This window comes from Hypomesus nipponensis, chromosome 19, assembly GCF_054491055.1.
Source record: "Hypomesus nipponensis isolate SF chromosome 19, ASM5449105v1, whole genome shotgun sequence".
Classification (NCBI taxonomy): Eukaryota; Metazoa; Chordata; class Actinopteri; order Osmeriformes; family Osmeridae; genus Hypomesus; species Hypomesus nipponensis.
The window spans coordinates 3,092,501-3,112,040 of NC_140379.1; the positions used below are offsets into that span (position 1 = coordinate 3,092,501).

Genomic DNA, 19,540 nt, shown 5'->3' on the forward strand with positions numbered 1-19,540 from the left:
GAAATGAATCTGAGTTTCCACTGAAGCTTGAAAACTTGGATGATGTTGACCTCACTACGTGTTCTCACTTGGTGAAAACATGCTGCTGCAGAGCAGGAAGAGACGGGAAATCCAGCGTTTTGCAATCATGAATCATGAGAAACCGACATTCAGCAGTCATGTTTTCACATTAAACTTTGAGGTCAAGCATCGACATTGCAACACAGTGTTTTATGAATTCTCTGAACGTGTGGAGACCTCCACCATCAACATCTGTTGTGGTGTCATATGGCCATCTAGTGGCGAGGTGGTGTAACTGCAGTGTGCTCCTCAGTCCAGGCTGGTGGTGAAGACAGCTCTGAAGCTGCTCATTGTGTTCGTGGAGTACTCAGAGTCCAACGGATCCCTGCTCATCAAGGCTGTCAACACTGTGGACGGCAAGAGAGGTAGGCCCCACACACACACACACACACACACACAGACGTATCCAGACACACGTGCACACTCCCACACATCCAAACACACACATCCAGAAACAGAGACTTGCATGCAGAGGTCTGTGATAAGAGCTGGGTTCGGCTGTGAAGCCCTTTCTGTAGTGGCTAAGTGGGTATGTGAGCTAACAGGCATTTGACACAGTCTGTCAAGTGGGTCAACAGGAATGTGTGTGTGTGCGTGTGTAGCTGTGAAGCCCTGGAAGTACCTGACAGAGATCCTACAAGAGAAGAATGGTTCAGACACTGAGCTGTTGATCTTCACCATGACCCTCATCAACAAGGTAGCACTCACCACAGTCAGCTGGGTAGCTTTGATGCTCAAGTGGCACACACTGAAAGATATCGTCTGTGTGTGTATTTCTCTGAGTGCTTATGTGCACATGTGTTTGTGTGTGTGTGTGTGTGAGCATCTGCACATGTGCATCTGCAAATGTGTGTGTATCAACTGTGCGTCTGTGTGTGTATATTGATTGTCTGTGTGCATGTATATTGATTGTCTGGTTGTGTGTGTATATATTGACTGTGTGTGTGTGTGTGTAGACCCTGGCAGCCCTGCCTGACCAGGACTCGTTCTACGACGTGACGGACTGCCTGGAGCAGCAAGGCATGGAGAACATCATGCAGAAGCACATGAGCAGCCGTGCCACTGAGCAAGACCTCAAACACCAGTTCTCCATCTACGAGGTACGGCCCCCCCCACCCAAGGTCACCAGCAGCCCAAGGTCACTAGCAGCCCAAGGTCACCAGCAGCTCAAGGTCACCAGCAGCCCTCTACCCTACGGGGTGGGTTTATGTTTAGCGGGAGTCAGATGGCTGAGCAGTGAGGGAGTCGAGCTATTAATCAGATGGTTGCCGGATCAATTTCCTGCTGTGCCAAATGACGTTATGTCCTTGGCTAAGGCACTTCACCCTACTTGCCTAGGGGGAATGTCCCTGTACTCACTGTAAGTCGCTCTGGATAAGAGCGTATGCTAAATGACTAAATGTAAATGTTACCACGTAACTCTGCTTGTAGTGTGCAAGTTGTGAGTGTCTTAGCATGCAATCTGTGAAGCCAGAAATGGATGATAAAGTCGTCGTGTATGGGATGCCCGCTGACTAGTTTTTCCTGCTTGCCGTGCAGACTGCTCTGAAATTTGAAGACGGGGAGACGGACGAGACCATTCCTCACATTCGCAAGGAGCGCCGCAAAGTAGCGGCGAGCGAGCAGGAGGGCAGGAGGAGCCGTCGCCAGTCATCCCAGAGCCTCTCAGACAATGTCTCTCCCTCCAACCCTCCCTTCTCTCCGTCCTCCTCCACCTCCACCCCCCTCTCTCCAGCCTCCTCTATCTCCGCTCACAGCCCCACGGTGGGGCGGAGCCAGAACAACTCCCCGATATCCTCCGAGCCTCGTAGCCCCTCCCCCCAGACTCCGTCCTCCAGTCCCTTGGACGCAGGCTCACAGAGGGCTGCCCCTCTACCGCCCCCTGGGCCCAGCAACGGTACTGCGGCATCACTCTCTCCCACAGAGCAAGAGCCCAAGATTCCCCCCAGCCCGTAAGTCTTGGGAAATGTAGTGTGTGTGTGTGTGTGTGCACGTAGGAATGCAGTACAAAGCATGAGCTTTGCATGAGCTTTGATGGTGCGTGCTCAAAAATGATTTGATCCGAACCTAAAGTTCCTGGGTATTAGATGAAGATGAGCCGTTTGTGGGTTGACTCTGCCCATGATGGCATAGAACCTGTTTAAAGAAACCCCTTCGAAATGTAGTTAGCTACCGTGTAGCCCGACGTGTCCCCACGTCACGCCCAGGTGCAGTGACTCTCCACAACCTCTAGGTGGCAGCGCAGGGATGTGCCACGTACAAACTGCTGACTCAGACTTTGAGTCGTTTTCATCCCTTCTGCGGTCAGGAAAACAGTCATCCACTCCAGCTGCTGTTATTGTGTTTCTGTTGATACAGCTGGACAGAGACACAACAGTTCAGTCCTTGGATGGTAGCATTCTTAGTTCTGGTGGGTTTTTCTGCCAGTATTCATAGTGCTCAGTACAAAAAGGATTCAACAAGAATGCAACCACAGCCCTGGATTGCTGGCGTGGTGACTCGAGTAGTTCTAGAATGTAGGTTGAGAGACAGAACTGCTTACGTGGGGACAACGCATACATTCACGTGCCGTCTCGCACTGGAAAGGTCCCGGGTTTGATTCCCACTTGTGGACGCCTGTGGCTTTTTCCTTGTAGTTCTTCATCAGATAAACCAAACGTCAGTGTTACGCAACTGGGGGGAAAAAAAAGACAGAAATGATGACTCAGATTCCTAAATATGCTAATTTTACAAAGTCTAGTTCAGGTCAGGTTAGCTGTGACTAACCATGCTGGACAGGTAAGAGAATTCTTGTGGCCAGCCTCGTCTCCCCCAGCTCAAACTTCCCAAATTGCTACGTGTCTCTCTCCAAGTATAGCCCCACTGGCCAAAGCAAAACATTTTATTCAGCTGACTGGCCTCATGTAGCAGTGGAAAGCAAATGTTTGATTTGGAAACCGCTTTTCTCTTAGTTCAACCTACAGGAATCTTTTCTTCTCCCCTCCCGAGTTGCTTAAACCATCTTTTTGGTCATGTTTGGGGTTTTGGACGACCGCAAAGTGGACCTGGCGTAGTGTCGAGGCCCATCAGTTTTTGTGAGCTCACACCCATTTAAATTTAAATGAATAATTTCCATCTATCCAATTACTCTGACTCCATGTAGTCATCGTTGTTAGGGGTGACTGACACTGGTGGTCTGGCGCTAGCCTGCCACATTGCACCTCTACAGGGAAACAATCGAGAACGTCTCTGGACGTTTAAACTTTAGTTTTTTCTCCCAGTTTGTCTCTGCATGTAGATTGTCAACTTGAAACAGAGCCTAGAGCAGAAACAGTGTTTCATTTGGTTCTGTCCTGGTTCTGTCTGGAAACGAAGACATGTACTCTTGTTTATTGTCCTGCCTACCGTCCTGCCTCCATGTTTTTCCTCCTAAGTGGCTGCATGTCTATATCTGGCTGAGTGTTTCCTTTTACGTGGTGCTGTTCTAGCCTCCAGATGGCTTGCTGACATTGTGTCTCTCTCTGTCTCTGGGTTGGTGTCGGGTGTTTAACCCCATTCTCATGTAACTGCTATTGTTTCCACCTCTGTTTCTCCCTCTCTCTCTCTCTCTCTTCATCCATCCCTCCGCTCCTCCTCCTCTCTCTCCCTCACCCCCTTTCTCTCTCTCTTCCCCCCTCCCTCCCTGGTTGTTCTACCACCACTTCCTCCCCCGACCACTAGGAGTCGCTCTTTCCTCAGCCACCACATGTCTGCTCTGGGGATTTCTCGGAGGTCCAGGTTGTTTAACAAGGCAGGGTCCATCTCTGAGGACTCCTCCCCAGCCTCCAGCAGGTCTGTAACACACCTCCACCTTGCTCTGACCTCCCTCACTTCAACACCCAGTCATTTACCGGCTGTGTCTCAATACTCCAATCTTAAACCCTCCTCACCACCTTACTCCTTGCCTCTGATTGGTAGTTGAAGTATTAAGTATTTTCGACCAAATTCTGACCATTTATATTCCAGAATAAAAACAAACTGGAGCTAAGGGGTATTGAGACACAGCCAAGGTGACTTTAAAGGAATGTAACAAACTAACTCACTCCAACAACTGCTGTTCATTCTCTCACCTCATATAGCTGTCCTACAAAATCATAACGCAGGTGTAATACACATGTATAATTCTAGAACGTTTTCTATGACGTTTTTTTCCTCCAGACTGCTATTCAGCGAGCATCTAGTCAAAGAATGAACTACAGTATATGTTCCACATGTTCCACAATGGCGGCGCCACACAAACTGACACTTGTAGCTCTTAATCTGGGTTGGCACTGTAACATCTCCACCATTCACAGAGTCCTTTTAAAATCCCCCCCCCCCCCCCCGCTCCTCAATGAGAGCAGGAGCCCTAGCTCATTAAAGGAGCATCTGAAAGGAGAGGATTAGTGTTAGAAACACTAAAGAAGCCTCAGAGGGTCTCTCTTCGACCAGAGTCCGGCAGATCGGGTGAAAAACACTTCAGTGCCATCTTTCCTCTGAGGTGATGTCAGGCTGACCAAGAGGTCTGAGGACCAGGACAGGGTCCAGTAGTGTTGTCTAGGCATTAAGCTCAAACCTTAGACCAGCGATTCCCAAACTGTGGGTAATGTAGGTGGGCCGCCAAACCAATGAAAACAACAACAATATTTTAAATTTATAAATATCAAAAGATTTACATATACTGTTGGTAAATGATTATTAAAATTCTAAAAACATTTGAAAATTATATTTTGTCACGTTAACTGGCATACACATTACTTCCGCATATTCCATGAATAAGTTTTTTACATGAACTAGGTCTACAACTTCCGGTAGCTAGCAGTTATGTAAGTTCTCGCACACAAAATGCTGTTTTTTTACGAGTTGGGGTTATCTTCCCGAAATGAAAACATGGTATTCTATGTTGCTGCCCTTCAAGCAAGAGGGGAAAGGAATACAAATAGTATGTTTTGAGCTACATCCACAATTCCCTCCAAATAATTAGTCTGTTATATTTGTTCGCTAGGGGACAATGCAAAGTAAAATGTTTATCTCAGTTTATAACAAAAATCAGGAAACGTTTGGTGGTTAGTTGGAAATGGGAGAGATCTCTATGAAGGTGACCTGTTATCGCTCAATGGAAGAAAAAAAAAAGTGAGAAGCCACACAATCTGAGTGTAGGGTTGTGAGAGCAATAGCGAGGGGTAACCTGTTCTGGTCATTAAATGTATTGTTTATAACTTCATCAGAAGCTCTAGACCTGGCCTATTTTCCCCTGGAAATGCGTATCTCTGTCGTGTGCATAGCCAATATAGTAGTTTGCATATGCTATATGGAATTATAGGAACGGTTGTAGGTACGCAAGTTACCTCTCTTTGCAATTTGTGCTTACTGTGGCGCTGATGGACACTTCTTGGACCGCTTAAATACATTTTGCCGTGAAAGTGAACCGTTTTGGCTTCCGTGGCATTAAACATGTGTGATACGGTTGTCTAAGGCTTAGACAGCGTTGTTGGAAAAACAGATTTCCTTCTTTTCTTTTTTTTCTTTCATAACATAGCTGCTTTTAAACTAAGTTAGATCAAAATCTTTATTAGTAATAACCCCAGACATATACACTTTTGTTATCTTTCTAAAACTTGCATTGTTTCCAATACTAGCTGTCTGAAACATGGGAATTCAGTTTAAAATGTGTTGACGCTGCAGTTAGGCGCGATGGTTTCCGCAGCAACGTAAGCGCGTGAGAAGTGTTGGTGTGGACTGGCTAGGTCCCAGACAGCAACCAAACAAGCTGCTATTTTCATCACAGCCGCTCCAAGCAGCAACCACTACCTCCATCACTGTCCTAGCTGCTTTTGTCATTCCAACTTACATGAACTCACCTTAAAAATGCAAAGAATAACACGCATTAAATTCAAAAGACTCGAGACTTCCTCAAATGAAAGTTGACTGTTGTTGCAGTGATTTTTTTTTCTCTCTGATGAATCATTCATCATCTACTATGTTCTTAGTGCACATATTATTAAGGAACATGGCGTACACTCTCAAGAACTCGTTCCAGCGCGGTTATTGGTCACTTGAGATTGTTTTGATTTAGTGTTGCCCATCCCAGCCAGGTCAGACCCAGACATGATGGTCTGACCTGTAGACATGGAGCTGAAGCATCAAGGGTATCAACAACGTAGGTCAGGACCTAGTTGAGGACGTAGTTCAGGACGTAGTTCAGGCGCCTCGTCACTCAGCAGTCAACCGGGAAGGGGGAGACACTGATGTGAAGGGACACGAGCACAGCCAGTGGCTAAGCTGAGCCCTACGCTGGGAGTGACATAATGTTGGAACGCTTACAGGAACTGGGAGACAAGAGAGGGTGGGGGGGGGGGGGGGGGAGTTTGGCTCACACACTCAAACTGTCTACACACACACACAAACAGTGAACCGCACTCTCACACACACACTTTCTCTTTTACAAACACACACTCTCTTTCTCTCTCTTTCTCTCTCTCTCCATCCCTCTCTCTCTCTCCCTTGTCTCTCTCTTTTTTTACAAACACAAACACACACACACAGTCTGCAGTCTGTTTTGGAGCTCCATCCCAGTGGACTGGACTAACAGGAAACACCGTTGTTTGGAGACGAGGCGCTGAAGCCGTCTCTCTGCTCCACCGTCTCAGCCTGACTCTCTCCCTGTGTGTGTGCGTGTGTGTGTGCTTCCCTCCCGCCTGTCCACAGCCCATCTCCCACAGACGCCAACGCCCCTGAGAAGAAGCAGCCCCAGCCGGCCGCAGAGCAGGGCAGACCGGAGGGCAGGAGCACCTTTAGGTGAGTAGCGACCCAGCCAGGGAGAAGGGGGAGAAACTTTACTGTGGGTGGGAGCTGGAGGGGTTTGTGATGGTCCCAAAACAGGTGGATTGAGTTTAAGTTTTGATTGGTTAGTACCTGACGGCAGTGATTCCACTTAGTTGCCTTTGTTTTTAGTTTTTTTCTTTCTTAGAATTGTTTTTTACACAACTAGTTTGAGAATTTTCACACTTTCTGTTCATATACTCTTCGCTTGTTTTCGTTTGGGAGTTTTGGCTGTGTGTGGTTTTCTGATGTGTGTAGCGGTTAGATAATAAATGCATTTTTTTCGAGACTTAGGACGTTTCTTTTCAACAGTCAACAACGGATGTATGTGACGTTGTTGCCTTTGTAGATCTCGTCACTCGTTCTGACGTTAAAGAGATGTCTGTGGTGTAAAACACCTTTTTATTATGTACAAAATCTGAAGTGTTTGGTATCGAGCTCCTCAGATCATCATTTATCCTTTATCCTCGACTTTGCTTTGCTTAATCTCATCTTGTAACTGCACTTTGCAGTCTTCTCTATAGCTTCAACCAATCTCTCTATTGACTTGCTTACATATATTATGTCAACCTTCTCTCTCTTTGTCACTGTGCCTTCTAGCTCTTTCTCACTACCACCCCCCCCCCTCTCTCTCTCTCTGTTTCTCTCTCTTTCTGTCAGTTTCTCTGATGTGCGTTTCCTTCTCTCCTCTCCTCTTTCTTCATAATGTTTGGCCACGGTCCTAATCTTTTTCCTTGCTGCTGTGGCCTTCAACATTCCTGTTCTCCAACCCTCTCTCCTTTTACAGCAGCGCTCTCCAGGCCTGCGACACCGACTGGTAAGAAAAGCTCTCTCTCTCTCTCTTTCTCTCTCTTTCTCTCTCTCTCGGTGTCTCTCATCACTCTCGGTGTCTCTCATCACTCTCGGTGTCTCTCTGTCTCCATCTCTTTCTGCCTGTCTGTCTGTCACTCTCGGTGTCTCTTATTCTCTTTGTCTCTCCATTTCTCTCGCTCATTCTCTCTCTCGACACAGCCCAAAGAATGTTGCTTTTCCGAGGTGCCGTTGCCATGTTAAATCATCATGATAGTCAGTCATTAGGTGGAATGAGAGTCTGAGGGGATGGAGGAAAAGGGGGAGGAGGGGAGGAGGAAGAGGGGGTTAGTCAGGGCGCCGCGCTTCAGTCACAATGTTGACGACAGACACTGGTTCTGTCTGTTCTTAAACACAGCTAATTAGCAGCATTCTGGCAGAACACTGTAAAAGATTCCCCTTAGACTAAGTATTTGATTAAGAACGAGCTGCTCGTCGTGTTCAGTGGAAGGTAGAATGAGGGTGCAGTGATGTCATCCTGGAGATAAGGGTTTTTGGCGACAGGTAAGACCTGCAGTCTTCAGGATCACGGGGACTTCTGTTTCCTCTTCCTGTCGTCTCTGCATCTGTCCCGAGCAACTTCCTGTTTCTCTCTTCAGCCTTTCATCTATTAGCTGATGATGATGATGATGATGATGATGATGATGATGATGGAACACAAAATCATAGATGTTTGGAAAGAAGAATTAAGTTCAGACGAACAAGAGGCATACCCTGTAATGTGATAATATTACAGTATCACTTGCATGCTACAGACTGATGTAGCCAGCTGTCAAATATGTCTGTTAAGTGGAAGGTGTTGGGTTTGGTGCTCGTGGTGTGTAAGTAAAACCTAGTGTCTTTCCCCAGCCTGGAAGAATGTAATGTAGATATGGACAAGCCGGTTCTGAGAAAGTTTGCGTAAGTATGAGTCACAGGTCACGGGGTCACGGTTACAGGTCCAGAGCCCCATTAGTGAGCTCCTGATGCATGCTGGGAGGTGATGCGAGTGTGGCCTCCTGCTTGGAGCCTGCTGCTTTATGGGATCATGGTGTGTGTGCCATTTATATCGTGTGATGACCCTGGGTAATTAATGGGGGTGGTGTTGACAGTTTAAACGTTGTCTCTGATTAAGCCAATCACTTAACACAATTTAATGTTGAAGATCTTTCTAATCACATTGTTTCATGACAGTAAATGTTTGAGCTTTATCTTTTAGGTTTTGCAATATATTTGATTTGTATCTTTTTTTTTTCTTTTTTTTTTTCTGCGCCACTGACCTTCGTAGTTCAATATCCTATCCTATCTTTTACTCCTTAGTTTCAACTTTTACCCACTTAACATAAAGATATTCTTTTTTGTTTTTGTGTTTTATACGCCCGTGCTACTGTGCATTTCCTGCACACCTGTGATGGTAATCACGCGAGTAGAGTCCTCTTGGATTAGGAATAGAATCCCAACAATGTGACCAGGGCTCTAGAAGACAAGGCCACCGCAGAACACCAGCACCGGACATCCCCCTCGCGCCCCAGCAGTGTTCAACTGCAGCCGCACATAAAGCACGAGTCATTTCAGACTGATTATACGCCTCACGCATCTCTTTAGGCAGGGTTTGTCTTCCACAGTAGTCATTAGTGGTGTGGGGAGTCCAGCCTCCACACACACCCTCAGAAGACACCTCTGCTTCCCAGCACGTGCCCCAACGTGTGGGCCTGGGAGTGGGAGTCATGCCTGGTGCTGTGGACTAACCGAGCTGGATTGGCTGAATGAATTAAATCCATACTTTAGCCATAAGGGCATGGAACGTCTGGTTCGGATTGAGAAGACTACTGCATGTCAATCGAACCCTAACCCGATTCATGACCCTATGATCACCGAGCAGTCGTGGGGAGGTTAGCAGAGGGGTCTCCTGTTGAGGTCAGAGGCAGTTTGAGTACAGCAGCTGGTATAGCATACATACACTCAGATATATTAAAGTCATAAATCTCATCCATGTAAAGGAGTAATCCCAAGGGGTCCCCCGTCCCTTCCCCCCCCCCCCCTTTTGCTCTCCTCACATCCCTCCTGTGGTTCTGTCTCATTGTGTGTGTGTGTGTGTGTGTGTGTGTGTGTGTGTGTGTGTGTGTGAGTGTGTGTGTGTGTGAGTTTGTGTGTGTGAGTTTGTTTGTGTATGCATGTGTGTTTGAGGTGGAGGAGGGGAACTTTGTGGGTGGTGAGTGTGGGGGTATGATGGTTGGCATGGCTTCTGTTGCTGGCTGGGGAAGGGGTGTGGGCTTCAAGCCCTTCAACGGTGCGTGTGTTCACATTTCGGTGTGCTACGGGAAATGAGCAAAACGTATCTTTGCCTGTACTGCCTCTAAGAAGAGTCTAGGGGGTCTCCAAGGTATTTCTCGTTGGCTCTACCCATTCTGCATCTGTCTTTCGTTCACTTTGGTGAGGGGAATTGTATGGCACCTGGATGATAACGGTCCAACTCTTTCCCTAGAATACGACTTTTTAGATGTATCCTGGTAAATAACCCTTTTCTGCAGTGCCCTGATTCACCTCGTAGCGCTCGCCATTGTGTTCCAGTGTCACTAACAGCTTCCTGTTGTGCTGTGCTGTCATGTAGAGACACTTTCCTACGCAGCCTGGCCATCACTCAGCAGGAGAAGAAGAGACGGGGTTTAAACGTCAACAAGCTCCGTAAGTTGCCGTCCCAGGACGTCCCAGGCCCGCACGAGGACACTCCCTCACCTGTCGACTCAGGCACCCCCACGGAAGGTACCGGAAAACAACAGCAACTGCATGCCACCCGCACCGTAGACCTCACGTGTGCTGTAAAGATATCCCATGCTCCAGCTGGGTCTTGACTCTCCCCCTCCTCTCCCCTCCCCACGCCTCCTCCTCCCCCTCCTCTCCCCTCCCCACGCCTCCTCCTCCCCCCCCTCCTCCCCCACTTCTCTCCCCGCCCATGTTTCCTCCCTCCTCCCCCACTTCTCTCCCCGCCCATGTTTCCTCCCTCCTCACCCCTGGCACCTTTCCCTCCTGAGGTGTTTCCGCGTGACGCACACGAGCGTTGTGAGCCGCGAGCACGTCTCAATCGAACACGGCGAACGTCTCTTCCAGTGTTTAGGCTTGGTCTTTCTGAAGCGGACAGGGTCGCAACCTCTTACATAAAAAACACACACGGTCTAGGCCTAGTCCTGTAGAGCTGTTAAAACAACATCAGATGTTGTTCCCACCAGCTGATGTCTGATGCAGATGTTACTGTCCCGGCCCGGGTCAAAGACATCAGAAACCTGGACGTGTTTGAGGTGTATTAGATTTATACTCCGGCTTCTGCCTCTGTTGAGCCACCACTGCCATCGCTTTCACCATGCTGCATGACTAAATCAGGTACAATGTCAACAAATGGTTGTGACCCGGGTCAGTAGAACTCCCTGGACAGGACTCCAACTGCTCAGAGATGAGGGAAGGGTCTGCCAACATGCTTTCATGTAGGATTTACAAACATCCCCTGTTGTAGAAAAGTAGTTTGATCAATGTTCTCTAATATAGATGTCACCCCAGGGAGTCCCTCCTCTCCTCCATCTCCCACTGGGTCAGAATGAGGAGTCAAAAACAAATCACTCGGATAGTCTTCGTCTGAAACCGTTAAATCCACAGAAGTGCGTCGTCCAATCAGATTCACAGAAAGCCTGAGGCCACCTGGGCTTCAGATTGGCGGGAGTGGTCTCCGTGCCAGGCTCGGGCCAGGCTGTGCCACCAGATGAAAGTCCAAGTTGGAGTTTCCCAGACTCCTGCGTGAATCGGGCTGCCTGGCAGGGTGGCACTGCCCGCTGAAAGACCCGCTTTTTTTTTCATCCGCTAAAGAGATGGAAATGAGACAGGCCCAGAAAATACTCCCCACGCACACACACACTCATACACACACACACACATATACACACACAGGCGTTGGATGGAGGGAGACGAGTGAAAGGGCTCTTGGCAGTTGAGGGCAGAGGGCTTTTCACGTTGACATGAATTGAAGACTGTTGCGTTGGGGGGTCAGGCACTAACGTCTGAGATGGTAGAGACCAGTCATGCCCAGTTAGCTCTGTGGGTCATTCACACATTGTGATTTCTGTCAGACTCCGGTGTTTGGTGGACAGTATGTCTATAATTCTTTTTTCTTGAAGTGTTTGTTTGTTAGAGATGTAGTGAGTGTTTGTGTCTGTCTGATTTGTCTGTGTATGTTGGTATAAGCATTTTGGTATAAACTTGAGTTTTTCTGGATGTGACAAAATGTGTGTATTGCGTGGGTGTGTGTGTTTGTGTGCGTGTGTGCTTCCTCCAGGGTCTGACCAGGAGGGCGGCGGTGCGGATCCCCAGCTGGCGGGCCAGGGCTCCAGGGAAAGCAGCAGAGGGCCCAGCCCCTGCACCCTGGAGCACCCGGCTGACTCCCACACACAGACGGCCAATAATGAACCAGGCAAGAGATTACAGTCACTGCAGTATCTCCCTCTGTCTCTCTCCGTCTCTCCCTCTCTCTCGCTCTCCCTCTCTTTCTGTCCCTCTCCCTCTCTGTGTCTCTCTCTCTCCTTCTCTCTGTCTGTCTCGCTTTCTCTTTATATATTATATTCTCATTATATCCAGTAAAGCAGTGTATTATCTATCATACAATCAAAAACCGTAGTCGTACATTTTGTTGAAAGGGAAGCCAAGGGATCCAACACTATAGGCTAACTGAGATCACACCCACACATCTTTAACATGGGTAATACGGTGGAGATATTGAGAAACTGTTGTTTGGGTTTAACATCTCCAGACGAGTGGGTGGAGCCATTGTGACACCTAGTGGAACTTGGAGAACACAACAAATATCTGTCCTTAGCAGCAGCATCATCAGAATATGTGTGCGTACATTTCCCTAGAACACCATTTCACAACTTTCTTTTGCCTTCAACGGATTTCTTTTATTGCTCTGAGCAGGCGGCAGTTTGACCCTCTTACAGTTTCTTCACGTCCAGTAGCTAATTTGGAGCCTAAATATTTTCATTGTGGTTTTGGCTTTGAAGATAACAAGTCAGATCCCATCTCTCCCCCCAGCTGTGGCCCTGTGCCAAATGACCCGGTCCAAAACCAAGGCCCCAACGGCCCTGGGCTGGTCCACTTTGGGAGGGCGGGGGATGTAAACTGTTTACAGAGAAGTCGATGAGGATCTGCTTCCTGTTTCCTGTTCCAGTCTGTCAGAGTCTGACTGAGACGTGCAGACATGGTTCTGAGCTCAGAGCATTTCAAGCGATGGTAGCTCATGAACTCCGCTCTTAAGTCTGGAGATATATTCATACTTTATTCGACGGAAATATGTTTTTTTTTTTTTGGTTTCTGCAGAGTTGTGTAAATAATTGACAACTAATTCAAGATTTGTTTGTGGTGACTGCCGGCTACTTGTTGCCAATAGGTAGCTTCTGCTCCTGACCTGTTTACACTCTGGGAGAGTTAATTCCGTGCTCCTATCCTCTAGGTGGCACTGTCCGTCGGCAGGGCAGTGTGGTGGAGCAGCGCAGCACCCTCTCCAACGACAGGAAGTTCATGCTGGACATGCTCTACTCCAAGAATTCCACCGGAGGACCTCTGAGCCCTCTGGCTGGCTCCACCAACAACGAAGAAGAAGACGAGGAGATGGAGAGCCCTAGCATGGACGACGACCTGGGCGGCGTGGGAAGCCTGGCGGAGCGTCTCTCCAGCCTGCAGGCGTACTCGGCCCGCCCCGCGCCCAGCGAGGATGGCAGCTCGCGGCGGGCGGAGCTGGACTTCCTCGGGGGCTCCGCCCAGGCGGCCCGCGCCCGGCTGGAGGAGCGGCGGGCCCACGGCAAGGTGCGTCCACAGCACAGCATCGACGCCGAGACGCACTCGCGCAGCCTGGAGAGGACGCTGATGACGCCACTGGCACGCGGCCAAGGCCAGGGCCAGGGCTGGGAGAGCCTGCAGCCCAGCTGCCGGGCCCTGCGCATCAAGGACCTGGACTTCTCAGACCTCCTGGAGGAGGAGGATATTGACGTGTTGGACATGGACGCCTTCGACACCAGGATGCCCAACGGCGGCGCCCTTCCCCCTCCTCCCCCACCGCCCGGTCAGGCCGGAGTTCCCCCGCCCCCACCGCCGCCGCCGCCCCCTCCAGGCACCGCCCCCCCCCCTCCTCCTCCTCCCCCCCGCCCGGCCTGGGAGGGCCCCCTCCTCCTCCTCCCCCGCCGCCCGGCCTGGGAGGGCCCCCGCCTCCTCCCCCGCCCCCCCCATGTGCTCCCCCTCCCTCCTCCTCCTCGCACCAAGGACCCGATCCGGCGTTCGCCAAGAAGCGCAAGACGGTCAAGCTGTTCTGGAAGGAGCTGAAGCAGTCCGATAGTCCCAGGAAGTGCAAGTTTGGCCGGGGAACGGTGTGGGCCTCGCTGGATAAGGTAACCGTGGATACGGCCAAACTGGAACACCTGTTTGAATCCAAAGCCAAGGAGTTGCCTGTTGCCAAGGTAAGACGAGTCCCTGTAGAGAATTCTCGAACTGGCGGTCAGTTTGTGCGGCCGTTTCAAAATGACTCATATCAGTAGATTTCCCTTGTTTGTTAGACTTTTTACATCAGTGTCATCTCTTCATTTTTTTTATTAAGTATTACGTTTAATTATGTTTTAGTATTTGTACTGTTTTGGAGCTATGTTACTCTACTCTATGTAATGCTCAATTGTTGTTCTTTTCACGTTTTCCTGTTTCTTTTCTCTGTTTTTGTAAATTCACATCTTCCATTTTCTTTGTATATCTTTTTGTATTTTATTTTTTATAATTGTAAATGTAATTGCCACGGTGGATTTTCTGTGAATGCACAAAATGCCCCTGAAACGAAAATGGAAATAACAAACCGGAATTTCGAATGAACTGTTTCCTATTTCCTCTTGCAGAAAGGACCAGAAGTGAAGAAGTCTTCTATTCAGGTACTGGACCCTAAAAGGAGTAATGCCATAAATATTGGCATGACAGTACTTCCTGCCATCCACGTCATCAAGACAGCCATCCTCAACTTCGATGAGTTTGCCATCACCAAGGAGGGCATTGAGGTATTCCCATGTTTCTACCACCGGGGGGTGCGGTTGGTCCGGTGATGGTGCATTGCATTGCCCAGTAATGTTTTGGGCAGAGCAGCGATCAATGTAGGCTGATGTTTGTCAAACGCAAGTTTGTACGTGTTAAGCATCATAAACAGGTTCTGAAAATAATTTCAGCAAATAATTGTTTGTGGTCTGTTGTCTTGTTTGTCAAACAAAGACAAATCAAACAGTATTTTAACAAGTGAAATCTTACAACCACCACCCACCCTCTCTCACCCCCACCCTCCCTCCTACCTTCCCTCCCTCCCCTCCCCTCCCCTGAGCAGAAGATCCTCACCATGGTTCCCACGGAGGAGGAGAAGCAGAAGATCCAGGAGGCTCAACTGGGCAGCCCTGACGTTCCCCTGGGCACGGCCGAGCAGTTCCTGCTCACGCTGTCCTCCATCAGCGGCCTCAGCTCTCGCCTGCAGCTCTGGGCCTTCAAACTCAACTACGAGAATCTGGAGAAGGTGGGAGGGAGGGAGGGAGGGAGGGAGGGTGGGTGGGTGGGTGGGTGGGAGGGAGGGAGGGAGGGAGGGAGGGAGGGAGGGAGGGAGGGAGGGAGGGAGGGAGGGAGGGAGGGAGGGAGGGAGGGAGGGAGGGAGGGAGGGAGGGAGGGAGGGAGGGAGGGAGGGAGGGAGGGAGGGAGGGAGGGAGGGAGGGAGGGAGGGAGGGAGGGAGGGAGGGAGGGAGGGAGGGAGGGAGGGAGGGAGGGAGGGAGGGAGGGAGGGAGGGAGGGAGGGAGGGAGGGAGGGAGGGAGGGAGGGAGGGGGATATGGATATGGCACTGCATGTGGGTGGGTGGATCAATGAGGACCGGCCGGCCCCCCTCGCTTCCTTAAGGCATCCTTCAGGTGTTTTACCAAATCCAGCCAGGAAGCTCCCATCACTCTGCTTAATGCCCGACGCCCTGATAACGGTGAGGGGCTTCAGGCAGCGTTTTCTAGAAGAGCGTGCAGGGAATATGACCAACCTCAACATTACCCTAAGCACAAGAATCTGCTAAGTTGCCACATTCTAACTGGCTGGTGCCTGGAGCTTGCGCTAGGCACACAGAGATCCTCCATCTCTAACTACAGCCACGGCCTACACAGCTACACCACCTACACTCCACCACAGCAGGCAGGCAGGCAGGTTGGGGTTGGTTACCAGGGTGACGTTAAACCCAGTGGCGAAAATCTGCTATCAATTTAGGGGGGGGCAATTATATGACATTTTCTCGAAAGCAATTCCTGCCACCAAAATTACTGCTGTAATTGTACATTATTGAAATGTCCTTATGTTTACAGTGATTTATTGGGGGGGTCGTGTGTCCCCTGTCCTCCCCGGGATTGCTGCCTATGGTTAAACCCTTCTGTCCTCTTCCCTCCATCTCTCTGTCTGCTGAAACAGGAGATTGCAGAACCTCTCTTTGACCTGAAGCTGGGCATGGAGCAACTGGCCAAGAACAAGACGTTCAAGCGTATCCTGGCAACGCTCCTCGCCATCGGTAACTTCCTCAATAGCACCAGCGTAAGTGTCTTTATCGTAATGTTCGCCTTGTTGTGTACCTTCTTGAGATAATGGAAAGTGAGCAAGTTCTGGATGTTTCTTCTGCATTCTGTCTATTTTAATCAAAAAGAGAAACAGGTTTTCAGTATCTAAAGAGTCTAAATGCACACGTCCGGCGTGTGCTGAAAGCTTAAACGCATGCCTTAGACAATCACCTGCCTTCCTGATTTACTCTGACTTGTAGGACATAAGCAGATTAGAAGAACATGTTTGTTTAAAGGCTGGAGAGGGAACGCCAGAGGTTCTATGTTTGTTGTGGCTTCTTATAGAGATGGATGGAGGTCGGCTTCACCCAGGGTTAGGGTTAGGGCTTCAGCCTGATATGGCCTTGTGCATACGTGGCTTGAACATAGTGTGTGTGTGTGTGTGTGTGTCTGGTCTGTCTGTGTGTGTGTCTTGTCTGTGTGTGTGTGTGTGTGTGTGTGTGTGTCTGGTCTGTCTGTGTGTGTGCGTGAACATTGTGGGTGTGTCTGTCTGGTCTGTGTGTGTGTGTGTGTGTGTGTGTGGGGTGCATATGTGCATGAACTTTGTGTGTGTGTGTGTTTCCATCCTTCAGGCCAAGGGTTTTGAGCTGACCTACCTGGAGAAGGTGACGGAGGTGAAGGACACTGTCCACAGACAGTCTCTGCTCCACCACACCTGCAACTTTGTGGTGGAGAACTATCCGGACACCTCGGACGTGTACTCTGAGATTCCCGACATCACCCGTTCTGCCAAGGCAAGACCCGGCTGTTACTGTTCAGCTGACCACAGTTCAAGAGATAAAAACTCTCTATTCCAATAATATATATATTTATATTGTAATATCTTAATATAGAGTCAGTGCAAAGTTATTTATTCATCTGTTGCTTTAATTTCTTTTTATCTCTTGCTTTCCTTCTTCAATATTGCCCTTCCTCTCACACTCTCTCCCTCTCCCCCTCTCCCCCTCTCTCTCCCTCTCCCCCTCTCTCTCCCTCTCCCCCTCTCTCTCCCTCTCCCCCTCTCTCTCCCTCTCCCTCCCTCTCCCTCACACCTCCACCTCTCTGGCGGCGTACGCAGGTGGAGTTTGAGCAGCTGTCTGACAACCTGGTGCAGCTGGAGAGGAGGTGCAAGACATCGTGGGACAGCCTGAAGGTGGTTGCCAAGCACGAGACCAAGCCCCTGCTGAAGAACAAGATGACAGAGTTCCTCAAGGACTGCACCGAGAGGATCATCATCCTCAAGGTGGTGCACCGGCGCATCATCAACAGGTACACCACACACACACTCTGAGAAACACACACACACTCTGAGAAACACACATACAGTACCCACCAACCACCTGCACTCAGCCTCCACTCATTCAACACCTCTGTCTCTCTCTCGCTCTCACACACACACGCACACACACCATAACCATGTATTGTTCTTTACCGCCCCTCCTCCAGGTTCCACTCGTTTCTGCTGTACCTGGGCCAGCCCTCCTACTCGGTGCGTGACATCAAGGTGACCCAGTTCTGCAAGATCATCAGCGAGTTCTCCCTGGAGTACAGGACCACAAGGGAGAGGGTCCTCACCCAGAAACGCAAGAGGGCTGTCCACCGAGAACGCACCAAGACCAGGGGCAAGATGATCACAGAGGTGGGGCCTGGTGGAGGGCTGGGGGGGGGGGGGGGGGCCTGGGTGGAGGGCTGGGGGGGGGGGTGGAGGGGGGGTGAGGGTTGTGTGGTTCTGATAAACCCACACACAAAGGAAATGTGGATGTTGTGATGTTAACTAAAGGAAGAACTCACAGAAATATTGTCTTGCTTGGGTAAACTGAGTTGTTGGCTTACTTCTGTATTAAATGACAGTGTCCAGGCCTGGCCTTGTGTATTGGAGCAGCTATCACTCTGCTTGGGTACTCATCATAAAGTGCCTTCATTTGAAAAAACAAAATGACCTGATTGGACCCTCAATGTGTCTCTTTCTTTCTTATTCATCCCTTCCTTTTCCCTCCTTCTCTCCTCCCTGCTCCTCTTTCCCCCGCCCCCCCACCCCACCCACCCAGACGGAGAAGTTCTCCGGGGCGGTCTCACAAGAGGATGACTCCACCTCCGTCTCCATGGCAGCGGAGGCGGAGCCTGAGCAGGAGGAGCATAAGAACATGAAGAACATGCTGATCAGCAGCTCTGACCAGGGCGGGCTGAGACGCAGCCGCGCAGTCCGCAGTAAGAAACACACACACATACCAGACTCACACACACACACACACACCAGACACACACACACACCAGACACACATCTATACCAGACTCACATACACACACACACCAGACACACACATATACCAGACTCACACACACACACACACCAGACACACATCTATACCAGACTCACACACACACACACACACCAGACACACATATATACCAGACTCACACACACACACACATACCAGACACACATATATACCAGACTCACACACACACACACCAGACACACATATATACCAGACTCACACACACACACACACCAGACACACATCTATACCAGACTCACACACACACACACCAGACACACATATATACCAGACTCACACACACACACACACCAGACACACATCTATACCAGACTCACACACACACACACCAGACACACATATATACCAGACTCACACACACACACCAGACACACATATATACCAGACTCACACACACACACCAGACACACACCGACACCAGACGCGCACACGCATACTTTACATTTTACGTTTACATTTAGTCATTTAGCAGACGCTCTTATCCAGAGCAACTTACAGTGAGTACAGGGACATTCTCCCCGAGTCAAGTAAGGTGAAGTGCCTGGCCCAATCGAACCAACAACCTTCTGATAAAATAGCCCGACTCCCTAACCGCTAAGCCATCTGACCCCGACTTTAAACACACACGCGTGCACACATACACATACAGTAACATGCAAGCATACAAACACACACCAACATACAGAAACATACACACAGACATGCAGAAACACACCTATTGAGTAAATTCACGTGCAAGTTCTTACTACGTTCACACACACACACAGCATATTGGTTTTCCTGGGAGTTTCCTTGAGGTGCAGTTCTATGGGTGAATGTGACACCCTCTGTGACAGTGCTTTGTCAACAACAAGAGCTGTACAAATAATATTGGATTGGATTGAATATCCTCTCACAACGAAGGGGATTCATGTCAAAT

The 19,540-nt window shown here is 49.5% G+C and overlaps 1 protein-coding gene across 1 annotated transcript in view; it reads left to right on the top strand.

The window, feature by feature from the left end:
• Positions 1-19,540, top strand: part of fhod1 (formin homology 2 domain containing 1) — a 46,955-nt gene that overhangs the window by 24,387 nt on the left and 3,028 nt on the right. The window contains 19 exon segments of the mRNA XM_084683107.1: positions 314-425; positions 663-757; positions 1,017-1,160; positions 1,600-2,012; positions 3,760-3,870; positions 6,766-6,855; positions 7,667-7,696; positions 8,578-8,628; positions 10,319-10,470; positions 12,029-12,163; positions 13,199-13,879; positions 13,882-14,198; positions 14,622-14,777; positions 15,095-15,277; positions 16,200-16,319; positions 16,915-17,076; positions 17,400-17,590; positions 17,768-17,960; positions 18,370-18,529. Of these exon segments, the coding sequence (XP_084539233.1) occupies positions 314-425; positions 663-757; positions 1,017-1,160; positions 1,600-2,012; positions 3,760-3,870; positions 6,766-6,855; positions 7,667-7,696; positions 8,578-8,628; positions 10,319-10,470; positions 12,029-12,163; positions 13,199-13,879; positions 13,882-14,198; positions 14,622-14,777; positions 15,095-15,277; positions 16,200-16,319; positions 16,915-17,076; positions 17,400-17,590; positions 17,768-17,960; positions 18,370-18,529 (3,496 nt within the window).